This window comes from Quercus suber, unplaced genomic scaffold, assembly GCF_002906115.3.
Source record: "Quercus suber isolate HL8 unplaced genomic scaffold, Cork oak 2.0 scaffold_225, whole genome shotgun sequence".
Lineage (NCBI taxonomy): Eukaryota > Viridiplantae > Streptophyta > Magnoliopsida > Fagales > Fagaceae > Quercus > Quercus suber.
The window spans coordinates 393,940-414,758 of NW_027069683.1; the positions used below are offsets into that span (position 1 = coordinate 393,940).

At 35.1% G+C, this 20,819-nt stretch overlaps 1 protein-coding gene and 1 long non-coding RNA gene across 2 annotated transcripts; one reads left to right on the forward strand and one right to left on the reverse strand.

Moving 5' to 3' along the window:
- Nucleotides 1-1,953: 1,953 nt before the first annotated feature.
- LOC136070309 (uncharacterized) lies at nt 1,954-11,503 on the forward strand. The gene is made up of 3 exons (XR_010631584.1): nt 1,954-2,154; nt 9,625-9,718; nt 11,222-11,503. It is a non-coding gene; the product is annotated as an uncharacterized LOC136070309 (long non-coding RNA).
- Nucleotides 11,504-13,722: 2,219 nt separating this feature from the next.
- On the reverse strand, nt 13,723-14,328 carry LOC111987334 (uncharacterized). Its single transcript, XM_024019039.1, has one exon. The coding sequence runs from the start codon at nt 14,326-14,328 to the stop codon at nt 13,723-13,725; it is 606 nt and encodes a 201-aa protein (XP_023874807.1).
- Between the last annotated feature and the right edge of the window lie 6,491 nt (nt 14,329-20,819).

Below are 20,819 nucleotides of genomic sequence, written 5' to 3' on the forward strand. Positions count from 1 at the left end.
TCTATTATTTTATTTTCTTTATTTCCATATTTTTTTTAATTTGAAATTTTGAGATAATTAAATTGAAATTAATATGCCCTTTTGAGAGGAAAAAATTGTAGGAAAACTTGTCTTCATTGAGTGCAATTTATTTTTGCTTCATCATCTGATTAAAAACAAAAAACCAAAAAGCATTTTTCTTATTATATTTTACACTGTTCATTACAGGCTTGGACTAAGGCGTTGAAAGCTGCCTCTAAACATTTCAAGAAAAAGAAGAAGAAAGATCCCACGGCCCATGTGAAGCTCTCCAACAATTTGAGAGATGCGAATATTTCAAGATGATTATTCAATTGGAAAATTCTCTCTGTTTTTCTTTTTGGTCAATTCATTCAAATCTGTGTTGCGCTTGCAGAAAGCAGGTTCACCGTACATTACTATCATGTTATATAAAAAGTGTAAAACTTTTATTAATTCTTGTAATGCATAATATTTCAAGGCCTTTTCATTCCTATTATGATCAATTGCTCAAGTTTTAATCTTTTTATGGTGGAGGATAGGGTGGCAGTTTGGCACCAGTATACGTGACAATGTCATAGATGCCTTTCGCCGTGTAAATTATTGAAGGAGTTTAATTTTACTAGAGTTTTACTGGGTATAGAAGAAATCCTTTTCTATGCTTGAATGAAATTAAATTCAGTTCTTGTAGTTGGAGAGTTGGAGACTAAATAAAGAGATTGAAATAGTAACGGCTAGTAGGGGTTGCGTGGGATGAAAGTATTCCTCTGAGTCGGTGATCACAAAACAGAAAGTGAGAGTCTCTCCGTCTCCGTGTGGGAGTCGGAGAGTGATGTATATATATATCCCACTTAGGAAAGAAAAAACTAAACGCAAAAATACTCTCTCTTGAAGATTTCAGTAGTCATGGCTATGGCTATGCTTTTGGGTTTAGATGCAAGAACTCGTGTGGCTATGGGGTTAGATGCTAACCCTCGAATGGGTTTGAAGAGGACTCTCTCTTCTGCTTCTGCTTCTGCTTCTGGGTTTCCTTCAAAGCAGCAAGATGATGGCGACAAGAAGGAAGCAATCTCAACGTTGTCTTCTGCTGCCAGTAATAGTGCCGGCAACGAGAAGGAAGCGATCTCAACGTTGTCTTCTGGTGCCAGCAATATTGCCGAGAATGGTGAAAAGAAAGAGAGGATTGTGGTCAAGATTAATTTGGCTGCATGGCGGAAAAGGAAAGCGCAAAAGGAGGAAGAGGAGAAGAAGAAGTCATTGGAGTTGAAACTTGAAGCGTCAAAAAGAAAGCTACAACTTGGATACCAACAAGTTCAAAAGGCCAAAAGAAAGATTCAATTGATGGATTTGAGAGACATCCCGCCAGAGATTAATCCTTCCAAGAAATCAAAGTTCCATCACCGTCATTGATGATGATTCTTTTTGTATATGATTTTTGCATATGATTTTTGAATTCTTTGTACTTAGTTCATGAAGTAATGAAAGATGATAATTTTACAATTTTAATTTGTTACGTTTGAATGTATATTATTTGTTAATATTGAATGCAAGTCTATCCGACTCTGAGTCGGAGTGAACGAAACAGAGGGATTTTTATTTATCATTAACAACCCATAAACAGAGAGATTTTTAAGTCAGTTTGTATTTATTTCTCATACGTGAGAACCTTTTTTATTCTTTTATCTTTTATGAGAGAGGTGTTTTCTTGTTGTAAAGGAGAATGGAAAGCAATTCAAAAAATTGTAATAGTAAGTCTTTCTCTAAGTCTGAGAATGAAGGTTTTATTTTTATAATTCAAAAAACCCAATCCCTGAAATATTTCGAATCACAACATTTGTTTTTCTTACTCCCCATTATACCCTCACTTTTACATTTATTACTCATACGTGCCACTTTTTTGTTAATACAAATATTTATTTTATTTATTTTTACTTCAATTACAATACACCAGAGACGAGAGAGAGAGAGAGAGAGAGAGAGAGTTGCGAAAACAGAATGTAGGGTTGGTGTTGGCGGGAATGGGGGATGATGGGTTTCAAAATTATTGTTTGGTGGTGATAGTGGAGTATGTCAATTTGGTAATAGCAACTAGCAATGGTGATTTCAGATGCCAATTTGGTACTGTATGTGGGAGGAGCAATTCAATCCAAGTCCAAGGTTCCCCAATATTTGATTTTTTTTTTAATAAATATATTATATAATATTATTGATTGTGTTTTCTGTTGTGATGGAGTATTTTTTGTTCTTCAAGTTAAGTTTAGATACTTGGTTTCTTCTTTGGCTTTGTGGGATTGTTTATACCCAATCAGTTTGTTTGGCTTGTTTACAGATGTCAAAATTATGTCCTAATGGGGGGGTTTATGTGGGTTCTGTTTGGAGAGATTAATATTCCTTTTTTGTCAAGGTGTGGAATTTGGAATTTAGCTTTTTCTCATTTGGTTTTCTACTTCGTTATTCTTTAGTGCTTTAACTGATTTGGTTTATCATAGCTGTGGTAGAATGTAATGTGTGGGTTGGTTTAACCGATGTGTTTGTCCTTTATATCTGATAATTCTGCAGTGTTAATCACGTAGGGGTCTAAATTTAGTTTTTCAAGTGGAGGCTGTTATATTGTAATTCTGAATTAACTTAATAAAATGGTATAACTTTCTCTAATTGTAAGGCATTCATAGTATTAAATAAACATATTCTTCCATGCTTCCCTTCTTCAAACTCTTAATATTTTATCAATTTTTTTGTTTAATAGGCACTTTGAATATATAATGAATACATGAATTAATCGCATTTTACACGTTTACAAGTTTATCATATAGCTCTGAAATGTGAAAGAAGAATGCAGTGAGAAAAAAATTTGCAGGATTCTGTTCTTTGTGGGTTGCAAAATAAAATTGGGGATATTCAGGGATCATAAACTTCATGCCAAACAATTTTTATTAACTGATATTCCAATCAGTTTGATCATATATCGATGTACATTGATACGAACAGCTGTTGAAAGATCATTAGTCTGTCAATCCTGATCTCTTAGGTAGGGTTTTGTCATCTCCAATAAAATCTTCATTTTGTAATCTATTTTGTTCCCCTTTAAAGGAGGAGGAGGAGAGATGTATTTGACAAATCTTAATTACTACCAGATTTGTCCATTTCCATGTGGAAATAGTGTCTTGCATATGCTGGCTTGGTAGGTCGTAGGGCGGAATGATGAATCTATCTTTTGCTAGTGCGTGGTTTGGGAGCAAGTTTCATTGGATAAATGTTATTTTGATAATGATTTTGTGTCTTGGATTTCTCTGTTAGCAAAAAGAATGATTTAAATCAAAGGATTATAATGTTGCTCCCTTCAAAATTATGAGTCTACTAGTACACTATAATTGTGTAGTTTAATACGAGCATGTCCCGAAGGGTTATTTTATTCCAACTTCTACTAGATTTATTGAAAATACATGTGTCCTTCATTTAGAACAAGTTGTCATGTTGTTGGCCCCAATCCTGTATGGTATTGCACATCATTCAATACCTCTAAAACAGACATAGGTTCCTACATTTTATATAATAAACAAGCATGTGAACTCTAATGTCAATATACAGATTAAAGACTCACACTTTAATCTGTGTTAATGTTTTTAGGCCGAGAGTTGATCTTTGAAAACACCAGCTTTGAGAGTGTTGTGTTGGTGCTTTTAGGATGTGAAATTATTAATTAAAAAAAAAGAAAAAAGTAAAAGAAAAAAAGAGGGTGATAATATAGAATGATAATACTAATATTTAATCTAGGATGATGATCGTAATGATAATAGTATAGATAAATTAAAAACTGAAATGCTTTTTAAAGAATGCATCTGTAATAACACACAAACACACAACTTGTAATTTTTTTATAAATTGCCATGACAAGTACTTGATGTGAATTGTCAATATTATTTAATGCACTGTCATTATTGTTTTCTTTATGTGATTTCTCATAATAACATTTGATATATTTTTTTCCTTTAATTAATAGTGTTGTCTGTTGTGACATAACTCCATCCGTGTCATTGCTTAGTGTTGTATATTTTGTTTACAATTAGTCCCAACCTTAAGAAAAAGAGGAAGGTTGCGGTAGGTTGGTGGCTGGCGTAAAATTTATGCAATCTATCATGAGTGGATCCATAACAGACAATTGTTGGGGTGTTGGCTGACCTTATCTAATACATTGAGGAGCCATAGCTGACCCCAAAATTTCAGGACTAAGCTTTGTTGTTGTTTTTGTTGCTGTAGTTGTTGTGACATATTGATTGGTGGTTGGTACAGGATTTACCAGTTACAGATTTAGGTCCTGTAGATTGCAGTGTGTTAACTAGACAGAATACAAATCTCTTCACAGATATGTGGAGGGTCAAATTGTGATTTTGCTTTCCAATTGCGATTAATAATCGAGGATAATTATTCTCATAAAAGAGGATGATGCTGATAAAAATAATAATAACAAATTTATTGGTAAATTGTCGTGACAAGTGCTTGGTGTCAGTTGTCAATATTATTTAATGCATTTTCATTTTAGGTACTGTTTTGTTTATGTGATTTTTTATAATGATATTTGTCTGTTTAAGTTAAAAGTGTTGTGACATATTGATTGAGTGAGTGGCGCAGGATTTATCAGCTATGGATCCAGGACCTACAGATTGTAGTGTGTTAACTAGACAGGATACACATCACTCCACAGGTGTGGAGAGGCAACATATGATTTTACTTTCTAATAGCAATGATTATCGAGGATAATAATTCTTGTACCAAAAATTCCCAATATACTAGTAATTTGAACAATAATAGTGCAGTAATAAAAAGTACGTGACACACAGACCCCAGATCAGGTTAATATACTTGTGTATCATATAATTATAGCAGTTTTGTTCTGAAATTGTGATATTGATATGGTGTTCCATATATACATAGGTGGTCTGGCAGTGGCAGCCATATTCAGAAAATGTCATTGCAGGGCTGCCTAAGTATTGTTCAGCTGGGCAAGAGATGGTGTGTCCTTTGATATGCTTTCACCTGGTGGAGCTCCATCAACCGGATCTAGTATTGTGCCAGTTTGGTCTTCAGCAGGGAATACCTGCTGCTTGTGACACTCGTGTTGACTTGCATGAGATTGATTTGGAACGTATATGTCACTTGTCTGATCAGAAAGAGATACAGGATATAGCCCGTGATGCACTCCAAGCATTGTGTAACCATCATGAATTCTTGAAACCAAGAGTAGAACCTGGTCCAGAGGCATTAGAGTTAGTCTATGCCATCCATGTCTACATCAGCAATACCATTCGATCATGGGTCACAGTAACCTGAGTAAATGTTTGTTATAATTGTTTGTCTTAGAGTAAATGGAGTAAGCTATGCTCCATACAAAAAGTCTTATAAATTATAACCAGTTCTGGGTCTTTTACTCTTTATCTCAGAAGTGTAGCTTTGGATTTAGTGGCCAAACTCAAGTGAGCTTAGAGGTTAAAGCTTTTATTTCTTGAGGCTGATATTTCTGGCTCTCTTTTTGTGTTACACCATCTTGTTACAATGTCCTGAAGTAAAACTTGCTTTGAAATTGCTTCAACAAAGCTGTACTGTGCTACTTGACAAAGCTTCAGGTTTTAATGGAGTATGGTAGAAGTAGACAGGTGTAATACTTGTTATCAGTTTGTTATTTCATTTCCCTATTGACAATTTTTCATTTTAGTGCCAATCATTTGCATATACTTGGTTTCTTCTTTGGCTTTGTGGGATTGTTTATACCAAATCAGTTTGTTTTGCTTGTTTATAGATCTTACAAATGTCAAAATTCTATCCCAATGGGGTTTAAGTGGGTTCTGTTTGGACTTTGGAGAGACAAATATTTCTTTTTGTCTAAATTTCAAGTCAACTGTGTTTGTATGCATGTAACTTTTCAGCTTCCGGTTTACTTTTTATGGAAACTTAATCAATTCATTTATTTTCTTTTCCTTTAACATTGAGAGTCAAATTCCCATCATAGAGGACTTAATTGAGTTTAAAATAATACCATATAGATATATTTTTAGAAGTTTATTTAGTAATTAATTGTTTCAGATTAACCCGACTTACCCCTACTATATTCATTCTTAGATATGGTTATGGTGAGATTCTCCTTGAGATGGATAGAGCTTTTTTGTGACCATCTGCAATACAAAAAAATTACCCCTATTATTTTTAAGCCAAACAACTTTTATTAACTGATATTCCAATCAGTTTGATCATATGTCGAAGTCCATTGATATGAACAACTGTTGGACAATAATTAGTCTGTCAATCCTTGATTTCTTAGGTAGGGCTTTGTCATCTCCAATAAAATCTTCATTTTGTACCCCTTTAAAGGGGGGGGGGGGGGAGGGGGGGGGGGGGGTGTGGAGGGTGATGTATTTCTTTATGATTGATATTGTTCATGTGAATTTTATTTCTGTTTGTTAATGATTTTATTTGTCATGATCAGCAAGATATCTAAAATGATTTTGCTTTATTATAATCTACAATGGTAGCTATTTGTGTGCTTATTATTGTGTTGAAAATCTAATAATTCTGTGAATTTATTCTAATTTTTTAACTTAGTCGGTCAATATTGTGAGGATATTAGAATGTATTAATATAAAATACAAGACCATTAGCTCGTACATGTGCATGCATACTTCCTCTGACAAAGCTGTGTTACTTGACAAAACTTCAGGTTTTAATCGAATGTGGTAGAAGTAGACGGGTGTAGTTCTTATCAGCTTGTTATATCATTTATATTTTGACAATTTTTAGTGCCAATCATTTGCAGATGCTTGGATTCTTCTTTGGGGGGATTGTACTCAATCAGTTTAGAGATCTCACATATGTCAAAATTCTGTCTGAATGGGGATTCTATTTTTGTGGTAAGCTTAATTACTTGTCTGCTTAAGGTGCCATTTTTGTTGCTCTTATATTGTTGGAACCAATTGTTGTCACCACTACAAAATTTGAATTTCAATTCTGTTGCTGTTCATGATCATCATCATCGCACATGTGCGTGTGAACACGGACTCAAACACACCCATTTTCTGATAGTAAGAAATGAACCTGAGACCTACCATAACCACAACTAACTCTTTTCCATCTCAGCCATCTTTGTCATTAAACTCTGCGTTTTTGTTCTTTCTCAAGCAATAGTGGGACATTCTGGCATTTTACCCCTTTTTTGTTTTTTATTTGGCATTATGCCCCTGTTTCGAAACTATATATGTGCGTGCCCTTGTTTCGATACTCGATGACCCTAAAATCGAGTTACTTAGAGTACTCGATTGGTTTAAAATCGAGTTATGCCCAATTAAACTTTAAAAAAAAAAAAAATTGCATGGAACTCAACTTCCTAGAAATTGAGTTCCATGCAAAAAAAAATTTAGTGTCATCACCATACAATGTTCAGAGAGCTCTATAGTTGCGTTTTTAACTCTATAATGACGTTTTAAATCCCTATAGCGGCATTTTCCTGCAAAAAATTTTTCCCTAGTGTCATTGTCCCATGGCAGGTTCAAGGAGCTCTATAGTGGCGTTTTTAAGCCCTATAGTGACGTTGCCCTATAGTAGCGTTTTCCTGCAAATTTTTTTTTTAAGTGTTATTGTCCCTTTGGCAGGTTAAGGAGCTCTATAGTGGCGTTTTTAAGCCCTATAGTGACGTTTTTGAGCCCTATAGTGGCGTTTCGGAACTCGATTTCCATTAAATCGAGTTCTATGCAAATTTTTTTTTATTTTTTTTTATTTTTAAATTTGATCGGGTGTAACTCGATTTTAAACCAATCGAGTAATTTAAATAACTCAATTTTAGGGTTATCGAGTATCGAAATAGGGGCACGCACCTATATAGTTTTAAAACAGGGGTATAATGCCAAATATTTTTGCCCAAATGGGCAAAAGGCCAGAATGTCCAGCAATAGTGAACCATACTTTTGAGGGTTAGCCCTGCTCCAATCCCTAAAACCTCCCTTCCACTGGTTCACATGAGACCTCCCTCTTTTAAATAGAAGTATCACTTTTCTATAGTAAATTTTTATTACCAAAGTTTCACAAATTTATGGTTTTTTTTTATGAGAAGTATCGCTTGGCTATAGCCACTGCCGCACTTGCAGCTGGAGCCACAACTAAAGTTTCTTCCATAGGAAGACATTTTCTTCAGAATACAGTAAAGGATTGGGAATGATTTTACTGAGTTGAATTCACATACAGAATCTGCAGTTATTTATAATATGGATGTACAGAACAAATTTCTGTATTAATACAAAAACAATTTCTAAGTAAATTTGTATTGCTAAAGTTTTCACAAATTTCTCTAAGCAATTAACAAATTGCTTAGACATTATTTCACCGAGGGTAATAAACAGCCATGACTTTCATTGAAGATTTGAAGGTAATAAAAAGCAAAAATGTTAGACAACAAAAAGAACTTTTTTACAGTATGACTTTCATTGAAGGTAAAAACAAGCAAAAAAATTAGACAACCAAAAGAACTTTTTTAGAGTTTCTTGTATGCAGTAGTAATGGAGTCACAATTTGATATGAAAAAAAAAATACTATTATATTGTTCTTTTCCGATAAGTCACACCAATTGTAATGCCCCATATTATATGGATTAGATTTGGATTGTATGAATATTTATTATGTGAGTATGTATATATTATTGAATACCATGTTGAGATATACTAGGTCAATTTGGACTATATAAATAATTTTGAGATTGAGAAGTCTTTGTAATTTGGTTAATGAATTTAGGAATAACTATAAGTGATTATGAAATACCTTAATTAATCGTGACACATTTTAAGGAGGTATAAATATGGCCTATCGTAGCAACTAAAACTGCAAGCCTTGGTCACTTCTAAACAACCTATAGCACTGTTCTATGTTATATATTATCTAATTGGAAATTTGGAATCACAATTAGGATGGAGAAAAGGCAATATGATCGGCCCATAAACCATTGGTTTTTTTTCATATTTTCTTTTTAAAGTTCAATTGTGAGAACAAATGGGAAATGGGAGATTCAACGTATCAAAATAAAGTTTCCTTAAAAAAGAGATTGTGCGAAGCCATTAAAGTACAAAACTCTTGACAATTGTTGCATTGTTTTAATCCGGCTACTTATTTATATATATATATATATATATTTTTTTTTATCTTTTCTTTTCTTTTGGTAGGTAATAAGGGGGGGTGGGGGTGGGGAGGGTGATGTATTTCTTTATGATTGATATTGTTCATATGAATTTTATTTCTGTTTGTTAATGATTTTATTTGTCATGATCAGCAAGATATCTAAAATGATTTTGCTTTATTATAGTCTAAAATGGTAGCTATTTTTGTGCTTATTATTGTGTTGAAAATCTAATAATTCTGTGAATTTATTCTAATTTTTTAACTTAGTCGGTCAATATTGTGAGGATATTAGAATGTATTAATATAAAATACAAGACCATTAGCTCGTACATGTGCATGCATACTTCCTCTGACAAAGCTGTGTTACTTGAAAAACTTCAGGTTTTAATCGAATGTGGCAGAAGTAGACGGGCGTAGTTCTTATCAGCTTGTTATATCATTTCTTTTTTGACAATTTTTAGTGCCAATCATTTGCAGATACTTGGATTCTTCTTTGGGGGGATTGTACTCAATCAGTTTAGAGATCTCACAGATGTCAAAATTCTGTCTGAATGGAGATTCTATTTTTGTGGTAAGCTTAATTACTTGTCTGCTTAAGGTGCCATTTTTGTTGCTCTTATATTGTTGGAACCAATTGTTGTCACCACTACAAAATTTGAATTTCAATTCTGTTGCTGTTCATGATCATCATCATCGCACACGTGTGTGTGAACACAGACTCAAACACACCCATTTTCTGATAGTAAGAAATGAACCTGAGACCTACCATAACCACAACTAACTCTTTTCCATCTCAGCCATCCTTGTCATTAAACTCTGCGTTTTTGTTCTTTCTCAAGCAATAGTGAACCATACTTTTGAGGGTTAGCCCTGCTCCAATCCCTAAAATCTCCCTGGTTCACCTGAGACCTCCCTCTTTTAAATAGAAGTATCACTTTTCTATAGTAAATTTTTATTACCAAAGTTTCACAAATTTATGGGGTTTTTTTATGAGAAGTATCGCTTGGCTATAGCCACTGCCGCACTTGCAGCTGGAGCCACAACTAAAGTTTCTTCCATAGGAAGACATTTTCTTCAGAATACAGTAAAGGATTGGGAATGATTTTACTGAGTTGAATTCACATACAGAATCTGCAGTTATCTATAATATGGATGGACAGAACAAATTTCTGTATTAATACAAAAACAATTTCTAAGTAAATTTGTACTGCTAAAGTTTTCACAAATTTCTCTAAGCAATTAACATATTGCTTATACATAATTTCGCCAAGGGTAATAAACAGCCATGACTTTCATTGAAGATTTGAAGGTAATAAAAAGCAAAAATGTTAGACAACAAAAAGAACTTTTTTACAGTATGACTTTCATTGAAGGTAAAAACAAGCAAAAAAATTAGACAACCAAAAGAGCTTTTTTAGAGTTTCTTGTATGCAATAGTAATGGAGTCACAATTTGATATGGAAAAAAAAAATACTATTATATTGTTCTTTTCCGATAAGTCACACCAATTGTAATGCCCCATATTATATGATTAGATTTGGATTGTATGAATATTTATTATGTGAGTATGTATATATTATTGAATACCATGTTGACATATACTAGGTCAATTTGGACTATATAAATAATTTTGAGATTGAGAAGTCTTTGTAATTTGGTTGATGAATTTAGGAATAACTATAAGTGATTATGAAATACCTTAATTAATCGTGACACATTTTAAGGAGGTATAAATATGGCCTATCGTAGCAACTAAGACTACAAGCCTTGGTCACTTCTAAACAACCTATAGCACTGTTCTATGTTATATATTATCTAATTGGAAATTTGGAATCACAATTAGGATGGAGAAAAGGCAATATGATCGGCCCATAAACCATTGCTTTTTTTTCTTTTTAAAGTTCAATTGTGAGAACAAATGGGAAATGGGAGATTCAATGTATCAAAATAAAGTTTCCTTAAAAAAGAGATTGTGCGAAGCCATTAAAGTACAAAACTCTTGACAATTGTTGCATTGTTTTAATCCGGCTACTTATTTATATATTTTTTTTTATCTTTTCTTTTCTTTTGGTAGGTAATATCGAAAAAGGAAGGTGTATGCTCTTTTGGATTGCATGTTCAATTGGTTATGCATTATGAGCTGAGAAAAATAAAATTGTAATGGCCAAGTGTCAATTTTCTTTTAATCAAGGAAAAAAAGGCAAGGAAACTGAGATTTCAGTCTTTATTTGGAAACAAAAAAGCGAGGCAACTTTGGTTGGTAGGTGGGACAAGGATTATAAATTGAATTGAAATCAAATCTCGTTACCCTAATTCGTAATGTAAATTTGGCGTGTTAAACATTTATTCTCTATCAAAGGCCGGAAAATTTGCCATACTGAATGTATTTTTTTGGAATAAAATTAATTTGTCAGGATAACGATGATTGGTGAAGTGAATATGATGTCTGCCAACACAAATTGAAGTGTTACCCTTCTTAAATTGGTTAAATAGCAAATGCCAATTCATCATTGTACAATATTACTATACACTAGTTGCAAATCCGTGCAATGCACAAGCTAGTTGTGAAAATATATATTTATAGACAATTAATGGTTAAAAGGTATGAATAAAAAAAAAAAAATTAAATTGAACTATTTGTAAAAAAAATAGCTTACCTAATTTAGTTAGGTTTATTTACAGAAAGTCAATCCTAATTTGTTTAGTGTTGGATCGCTTTATTTTGAATTCTAAATAGTTCTAATTAGCATAGTTGAAGACTAAATGTAACCATTTTTTTTTTATACCATAAAAAACAGTTACAAGACACAAGTTATATTACATTTGATTTGGAGAGATCCAACAGTAATGGGTCGAATAATGAATAGGTAGAGAAGCTACTTCTAACACATTACACATGATAGTTTTTGGTACAAAAATGGTGCGAAAAGTTAAACCTTGTTAAGTTAGAAAATGCAAGTTTGTCATCGTAGGTTGTTCCTGCAATCTTGGTTAACTTCTTCCATTGCAAACCTGTTCAATCCTTTTGCAATCACTGACAAACGAAATTTGTCTAAATCCAAGGTCTCTAGCTTTTATTGCAACCTCCACGATTGCATCCTGAAATGTTGCTTAGTAAGATGTTGACACACTGCTAGGCTCCCCCACTAATATTAGATCTCCCTTCAAGTCCTTTGCTTCATATGCATAGCCACTCTGTTTGAATTTTCTTTTCCTACAACAAACTACTTTGATAATGAGTTGCCAATCCCTATTGTAGACATGTTTATGAGTTGGTATGCTGTGATCTAGAGATTAGGATTGTCCATTTCTAAAGGCCTCCTAGTACCTGCATACAAGAGATTTGGCAGTGAGTGAGATCAACATTTATTGGATTTGGGGTCTCCCCATCATGAAGCACTTGATTTCTATGGTTCCATAAGGACCATAGAATGGTAAAAAGAGATTGAAGATATAGGTCATTTTCCTAATTGACTATATGTAACTTTAAAAAGTAAAATTTTAAATATAGATTAGAATGACAATGCAATGTAGAAAAATAGCTTTTCAAATGGTCATCTGTAGGAAATCCTAAGGGATGCAAATTAAATCACAATCAGCAACTTGCCCCATCATCAATAAGGGATGCAAATCCTGAGAAGATTGTTGTTTGTTAAAGCTTTGAAAACAGCTTACATTGATAATATGAGGTAGAAATAATTCAATAACCTACAACAGAACATTAATTATTCAATAACTGAAAATATACTTGCATTTGTTTATAGTAAAAAAATAATAATAATAAAAAGAAGAAAAAGAAGAACAATTATGAAAATTTTCAATTAACAATTAACAATAATACTTTGGAAAGGAACTCATTATCTCAAGTCTCAACCAAAGAAAAAAAAATGAAACTTAGAAACTCATATGGTCTATATAGATTCAATACTTTAGATCAGCATATAACATATGCAACAATGATAATTGACAATTATAAGTGGTATATTTAGGTTTCCTAAGCATTAGTGGTATACATTTTCCTTATTCCCATATCTACATCAAATTGGCTAAAATCACAAACATGGATTCTACTTGATGCAAATGTGCTGCAAAAAATATTAATGATAAATACAAAAAAAAAAAAAAAAATTGATACACTAAACCATGATCACAAAGTATTGGGACTGGATCATAATTTCTCTAGCACAACAAATTCATAGGAGTCACATAAGAGGAAATCAAGACTGAACATGGTGGCTCAACATTTAAGAGATCCTGTATAAGAGATGTTAGCAAATTAATTTTTACTAAATTGGAATTGAAAACGGGAGAAACATTAGTATATACATAAAGCACAATATTGCAAATATAACTCAATTTAGAAGCTGCTTTTGGCTCAATTGACAATTTGCCAAAAAGAATAACTTACCTTGATTCACTCTATCGGCCATATCTTCAGCTGAATAACATACTACATATCCTTTTGTCTTTCTATATTAATCTTCTTATGCGACTAAGCATTTGTGGCAGTTGCAATACCTCAAATTCAAATATATATATATATATATTGAGAATCAAGTCAATACTTCTTATTGATCAAGGAATGCTGTCATGAATTACAAGTTGTTGCACATCACTAGGGTTGCCATTTGACCAAAAATGGGGACAAGGTATACATTTAGATGCCTTAGCCAGTTTATCAGCTACGGCATTCCCTTGTCTTTTTACATGAACAAAAGTTGCTGATGCAAAATTCAAAGCCAAAGCTTTAACATCATCCAGAATGTGACTAAACGAGCTGAAACATGCAGAAGTTGAGTTGATAGCAGTTGTGATTGTTTCGGAATCCCCTTCAAACACCACTTCTTCGAGTCCAAGCTCTAGAGCGAACCTTACAACTGTTCTACAGGCGATGGCCTCGGCCTCTTCCACAGTTCTAGGCAACACTATTCTGTCTGAGAGAGCTCCACAGACCCTTCCTGTAGCATCTTTAATCACTACTCCAATTCCCGCTTGCCAAATTTCTTTAAACAGGGCACCATCATAATTGACTTTATGCTGTAAACTTTGGGGCAGGTACCATCGTGTTTCACCTGGGGTCATGAACTCTGGTATGGGTGGCTTTTGTGCTAGTTGGTATTCATTTAATCTGACACGCATGTCCTGGTACAGCTGATTAAAAGGAAGGGAAGATGCTTGCATTCTTGTAGCATTTCTTTTGTTCCATATACTCTAGGCAATGAAAGCGAACCGTTCAACCAATTTTGGTTCCTCTAAATTTGTGATACCAATCCACAAATCTCTAAATTCCACAAAACGCATGGAGAGCTAATTTTTGAGGATTTCTTCTTCCCACCAGACCTCCTTGAGTACTTGGCAACCCTACAAGGCATGAACAAAGTCCTCAACTTCCTCATTGCACCATTTGCATAGTGCATTCCGTGTGACATTCCTGACCAGTAGGTTCTTTTTGGTAGGAAGTGATTCATGACATGCTCTCCATAGAAAGTGCTTGATTTTGTTTGGTACACTTAAGGACCAAATTCTTCTCCAACAACTTGTTTGGGCCGAAGTATCCGATGTGCCAGGAGTGGAAGCTTCACACTTAGACGTTAACATTTTGTACGCACTCTTGGTCGTGTATCTACCTAACTTTGTACCAGCCCAAAGGAGTAGGCCAGGGACCTGGTTTGAGCTTAGAGGAATTCCTAGTATTTGTTGAGCTTCATGGGGAAGGAATTCATGGACTACCCGTTCTTTGATCCACCTAGGGCCATCTTCTTCAATAAGAGCACATACCTTTGCATTCATAGGGAGGTTTTTTTTAGGAGAGATGATGTGCTTGGTTGACATATTAGGCAGCCACTTATCACCCCTAACCTGCACTTGTGTACCATCCCCAATTCGCCAATATGCCCCTTGCTTAACCACCTCCTTCGACTTGAGAATGCTTTGCCAAGCGTATGAACCATTAGTTTTTACCCCATTATCAAGAATCAAGCACATTGGGAAAACCTTGCTTTGAATACTTTGTAGAACATGGAATTGGTGTTATAAACTAATCTTCAAATCTGTTTGCCTAAGAGAGCTAGATTGAAGTTCTCCAAATCCATAAACCCAAAACACCATGTAATTTTGGTAGGCAAAGTTTTTTCCAAGCTATCCAATGGATTTTTCTTGCCTCACCCGAATATCCCCACCAAAATTTTCTAATCAATGCTTCAATGTCCCTGCATAAATTCTTGGGGACTTTAAAACACCCCATAGTGAAGGTCAACATTGCTTGGATGACTGACTTTATTAGGATTTCCTGGCCCGCTTGTGATAGGAGTTTTTCTTTCCAACCTTGGATTTTGTACCACACTTTTTCTCTAATATAGTTGAGGGTTTCCTTTTTTGCTCTCCCTACAAATGATGGCAAACCCAAATATTTTTCATATTGTGTCACCACCTCTACCCCCAACAAGTCCTTCACCCTATTCTTGATATCTCATTGTGTATTTGTGCTAAAGAACAATTGTGTTTTGCCCTGGTTGATTTTCCATCCCGACGCTTCTTCATACTTTGTAAGGATATTCATCACCATTTGGCAATCCTTATCATTTGCTCTACAAAAGAGCAAGCTATCATCCATAAAGAACAAGTGGGTGATTTTTGGTCCTTCTTTACAAAGAGACACTCCACGTATTTCTGCATTGTTAGCTGCCTGTTGTATCAAAGAATGAAGACCTTCTACACATAAAAGAAATAAGTAAGGTGATAACAGGTCTCCTTGACGGAGACCCCTACTTGGGTGGAAAAATCCATGTGGTTCTCCATTTACCATGATAGAGAAAGAGACTGATCGAATGCAACAGCCCACTAATGTTCTCCATTTACAATCAAACCCCAATCTTTCCATGATTTTATCCAAGAAATCCCATTCAACCCTATCGTATGCTTTAGTCATATCAAGTTTCAAAGCCATGAACCTTGTTTTGCCATTTCTCTTATTTTTTTAGATGGTGTAGTGTTTCAAAGGCAATAAGGATGTTATCGGATATGAGATAATCTAACATGAAAGAACTTTGTGTTTCGGATACAAGTTTAGGAATGATTTTTTTTAAGTTCGTTGGCTATGGTTTTTGACATTATTTTATACATGACGTTGCATAGGCTTATGGGGAGAAAATCTTTTGGGTTTTTCGGTGATTTTGTTTTGGGAATGAGGGTAATGAAAGTATGGTTTATGTTTGGAGGCATGATTCCAGAATTTAAAACAAATAAAGTTGCATCTATAACATCGGACCCAACAATATTCCAATAAGATTTATAAAATATTGGGGGCATACTATCCGGGCCAGGGGCTGTAATAGGTTTCATTTGCTTAAGAGCTTGCTCCACCTCAATGGCTGTGAAAGGATGGGTAAGATTGGCCTTCATCTGTGTTGTCACTTTCAACTCAATCACTTGAAGGATTGGATCAAACCTGGTTGTGTTGTTTGACTGGAAAATAGACTAGAAATAGTGCACAAATGCCTCACCAATCTTTTGTTCTTCCTCTAACACTTCCCTACTGTCAAAGAACATCTTGGAGATGAAGTTTCTTCAGTTTCTCTAGTTTGTACGGCTATGAAAATAGGCTGTGTTTAGATCCCCCGCTTTCAGCCAATTCACCCTTAACCGTTGCTGCCATAGACACTCCTTCTTGACCATCAGATCATGCACCTCAGCCCTCAACGTTCTTACCTGGGAATGGTTGGATCTATTCATGGAGTTTGCTTCCGCCTACAGTAACAACTTTTTCTTTTGTTGCAACATGCGACGAATGTTGCCGAATGAGTGTTTACTCCAAGTATGAAGGGATAACCGGCATGCCTCTAGTTTGTTAACCAATCTGCCCATCGGGTTTGCCATGGCATGACCCTCCCATGAGTTTTTTTATCACAGCTTCACACCCTTCATCCCTCATCCAAACCGCTTCAAACCTGAATGGTTTTCTTTTCCTGTAAAACTAGGCATTTTCATCATCAATACTAATCCACAGTGGACTATGATTTGAGAGCGAACCTGAGATATGATAAACTCGGGTTGATGGGAACATTTGAATCCACAGGTTAGTGGCAACTCCTCTGTCCAACTAATCCATGTCACTGCACCGTCAAACTAATTGTTACACCATGTGTACAGTGTACCCACAAAACCCAAATCCTTGAATCCATAATAATCAAGAGCGACTCTAAAGTCAATCATTTGTCTCTCTTGACGCATTACACCAACCAGTTTCTCTTCTGCTTTAACAATCTCATTGAAGTCACCCACACAAATCCAAGGGCAATCCATTTTTTAGCCTAAATGTTTTAGTAGTGCCCAAGAGTGTTCTCGATTGGCCGTTATAGGGTTACCATAAAAACCCGTAATCCGCCAGGCGTCATTCACTCCTGGGTTCACCACTGCATCAATGTGGGATGGGGATGAATCTAGCACATGTAGGTTGATGTCTCTACTTCAAAACAGTGCAAGGCCACCACCTGTGTTATGTTTAGGGACTATGTGAACCTTGTCTAGATGAAGTTTTGCCTTTAAATTCTTCACGTGGTTGTCTTTTGCTTTTGTTTCCATGAGAAAGACTATTGTGGGAGAGTATTTTTTCACCATCTCGGTGAGTTCCTGAATTGCACATGGTCATCCCAAGCCACGGTAGTTCCAACTTATGGTGTTCATTATTGTCGATGGGACTGCCTAGCAGCCACCACCGTTGGAAAAAATTCTGGGGACTCCTCATAGGGCACTGAGAGTTTCTTTGTGGGTCGGCCATCTTCATTAGGTTCAACAATTCTTTTGTGTTTTCTTTCAATCATGAGCATGTCATTAGGGCTGTTTTGTTTCTCACGTGGAATTCTAACCTATGTTGATTTGGTTGGCACAGGTTTGGGTTGGCTTTGTGGGTCGTTGATGGGCTTATCATTGGTGAACGGCCCAAGAGTGTTTGGGAGGAGTTGGGTTTGAACGTTGGGCTTTAAGTCCAACTTGTCATCGATTTCAGTGTTAGGGGGGGTGTTTAAGTCTTTCTCTCTGTCATCAATGTCATATTTTATGTTGGATTTTTCAACAGTTGCTTCTACTGTGCTAGATATGTGACTGTTAAGGGCATTGAATATTCGGTTTTCCTGCCAATCCACCTCGAATTGATGTGCATTGATGACCTCATTTATTGTCGTGGGAGGGACTATGTTTGGGATTGTCACCGAGATTAAGGGAAGGTTTCGTGGCAGGGCTGCTAGTGGTTGTGTTTTTGGGACTGTTGGTGTATGTGATGGTGGTTTTTTGTTTTTTGAGTGTCTCGGTCAGGATCCAAGTACGGTAATGGTAGTTTTTCTAGTATTGAGGTCAATCTCTGCCCTCATCCAATCCCTAAAATGCTGGTCTAACTTCTTCAACGAATCTTTGCTTCTCAGCTAGCATTCACAGTCTCTATCATCATGAGAGACCAGTCTGCACTAGTAGTAGAAGTTTGGGAGGCACTCATATTTCAGAATGGCGCACCCAATGACAAACCCCTCGGACCATACTTTGTATACCCTGTTCAATGGTTTAGTAATATCAATTCGGACTCGAACTCGTAAATAATTTCCCTTACCTCCTTCGCTCTTTAAATCCATCATTAATAGAATTAATGACTAGTCAACCAACTGTAAAGGGGGAGGTTTCTCAACCAAAAAAAAAAAAAAAACCTGCAAAGAAGGAGAGATTATTATCAAAGCAAATATGTGTTGACCGAATTTCTAAAATGGGATGCTCAATTTATTCGTAATCTTCATCTCAATTTATTTGTAAGAAAGACAAACAATTTAATAACAAAATAAATAAACATTAAAATTGGTATATGGGAGAGTTAGAATTTCTATTAGACTTAGAATGTGCAATAGTGTAAGTATCCAATAGTATTATACTCAAATGTAAAAATTGCCTACTCACTATCCATTTGAATGATAGGAGGAAGATCCCACTGTCAGAAGAGTAGAAAAATACTAAAGAAGTAGACATCTATCTCAATTTGATAGGAAAACACAGACCCGAGAGTCACCTTTTAATAAAAAATATGAACATAAACAAAATATATAAATATATGTATACTGGAGTTCATCTAACCACTAGTTGACATGGTCAAAGGTAACCGGGCAAGTGATATCTTAAAAACTAAGAAGAGATCACAGACCCCCTAAAGGAATATATTATGAAGATCTAAATTTCTAATCTCTTCCACTTATTTATCTTGGTAACCAATCATAAATAAAATACTTTGCATGAGCAACATCAGACATGCATCACTTCCAATGCTTTATCATCTAATTTGAAGATTTAATTGAAATAAACATAAAAGCAATGCAAAGCAAGAACAATAGCAAAATCAAAAACCAAACCCAACATACCATACCACAAACTCATAATACTCATCACACCTCTAGGTATTTTGTGATTAGAAAATGTAGTAATCCCAAATTATAATGGATGCAAATTATTAACTTTTTTTCCCCAAAAAAATAAAAATAAAAGAGCCTCTGAGCACACACGTGAGGTCAAAAAACTTCGGAAAGAGAGATCAAACCAAATTCAAAAATCTCAAAAAATTTCATTCTTCCATCCATGTCTGAAATGTAACCAACCCGAGTTATGTTTATCCCAACAACACATTTGTCTGGTCCATACGCCTGACTATTTATCTCTAAATATTTATGTACCAATATAATTATAAGTTGTATGTTTACAAGTAGATCAAACAACAAATTTGCCTCGACAATAGGTCAAAGTCTAGTATGGTTATTTATGTCTAGCTATTCATGTACCAATACAATTGTCCATTGTATTTTTATAAATAAATCAAGTGTACTAGCTTTACATTCACAGGGAGGGAGATGTTCTTACTATATGATGATGTGCTGAAATCGTCAGTGAGTTGTAGGTTCCAAATCACTCCAATGGGTACCTATGAATAAGAACAAGGGGACCAAACAGAAGGCATCGGCGTGGTACCAGCCAAAAACCCTCCGAAGGTCAAATTAGTGAATGAGAAGCCTCTATGTATCCTATAGTGAGAGAGCTAGAGAGTTTTTGTGTACTTGAGAAAAGTGGAGGTCTGGTGCTTATATAGCAGCCGTTGGGAACCAAGATCCCTTGAGAGTGGGGATTTTTCCTTATGGAGAAGATCTGATACTAGGGTTTCCAAGATTATAGGGTGTCTTTCCATATAATGGAGATATTAAATTGTAGCAAGTTTATTTTGTGTGATTAGCAAGATATTCACTTGAGTAAATTTTTGTGAGGGTCAAGTAAAGTCATGCTGGACCTGTTGGCACTCGATGCTCCCTGTCGGCCTTCTGTTTAGCCGTTGGATATTTTGTCCCGTCGAGATTTAGTGTGGCATCGTCACTTTCTATGTCATCGCTCTAGTCCTTCTATCTTCTCCTGAGGGACCGACGAACTTGAAGGCGCCGTCGGTTTCCTTCATATGACATGTCCGGATTATAAGTAAAAACATCTCTATCACTAGACATATTGTTCTCTTTCCTGCCGAATATCATCTTCTTCAAGCTATATATCTATAAATAGATCAAGTGTACTAGTTTTACATAATGTTCTCTTCCCTGCTTAATAATGTCAATTTCTTTAAGTGTACATTATGTAACTAATGTAACTTTTTTTTTTTTTTTAAT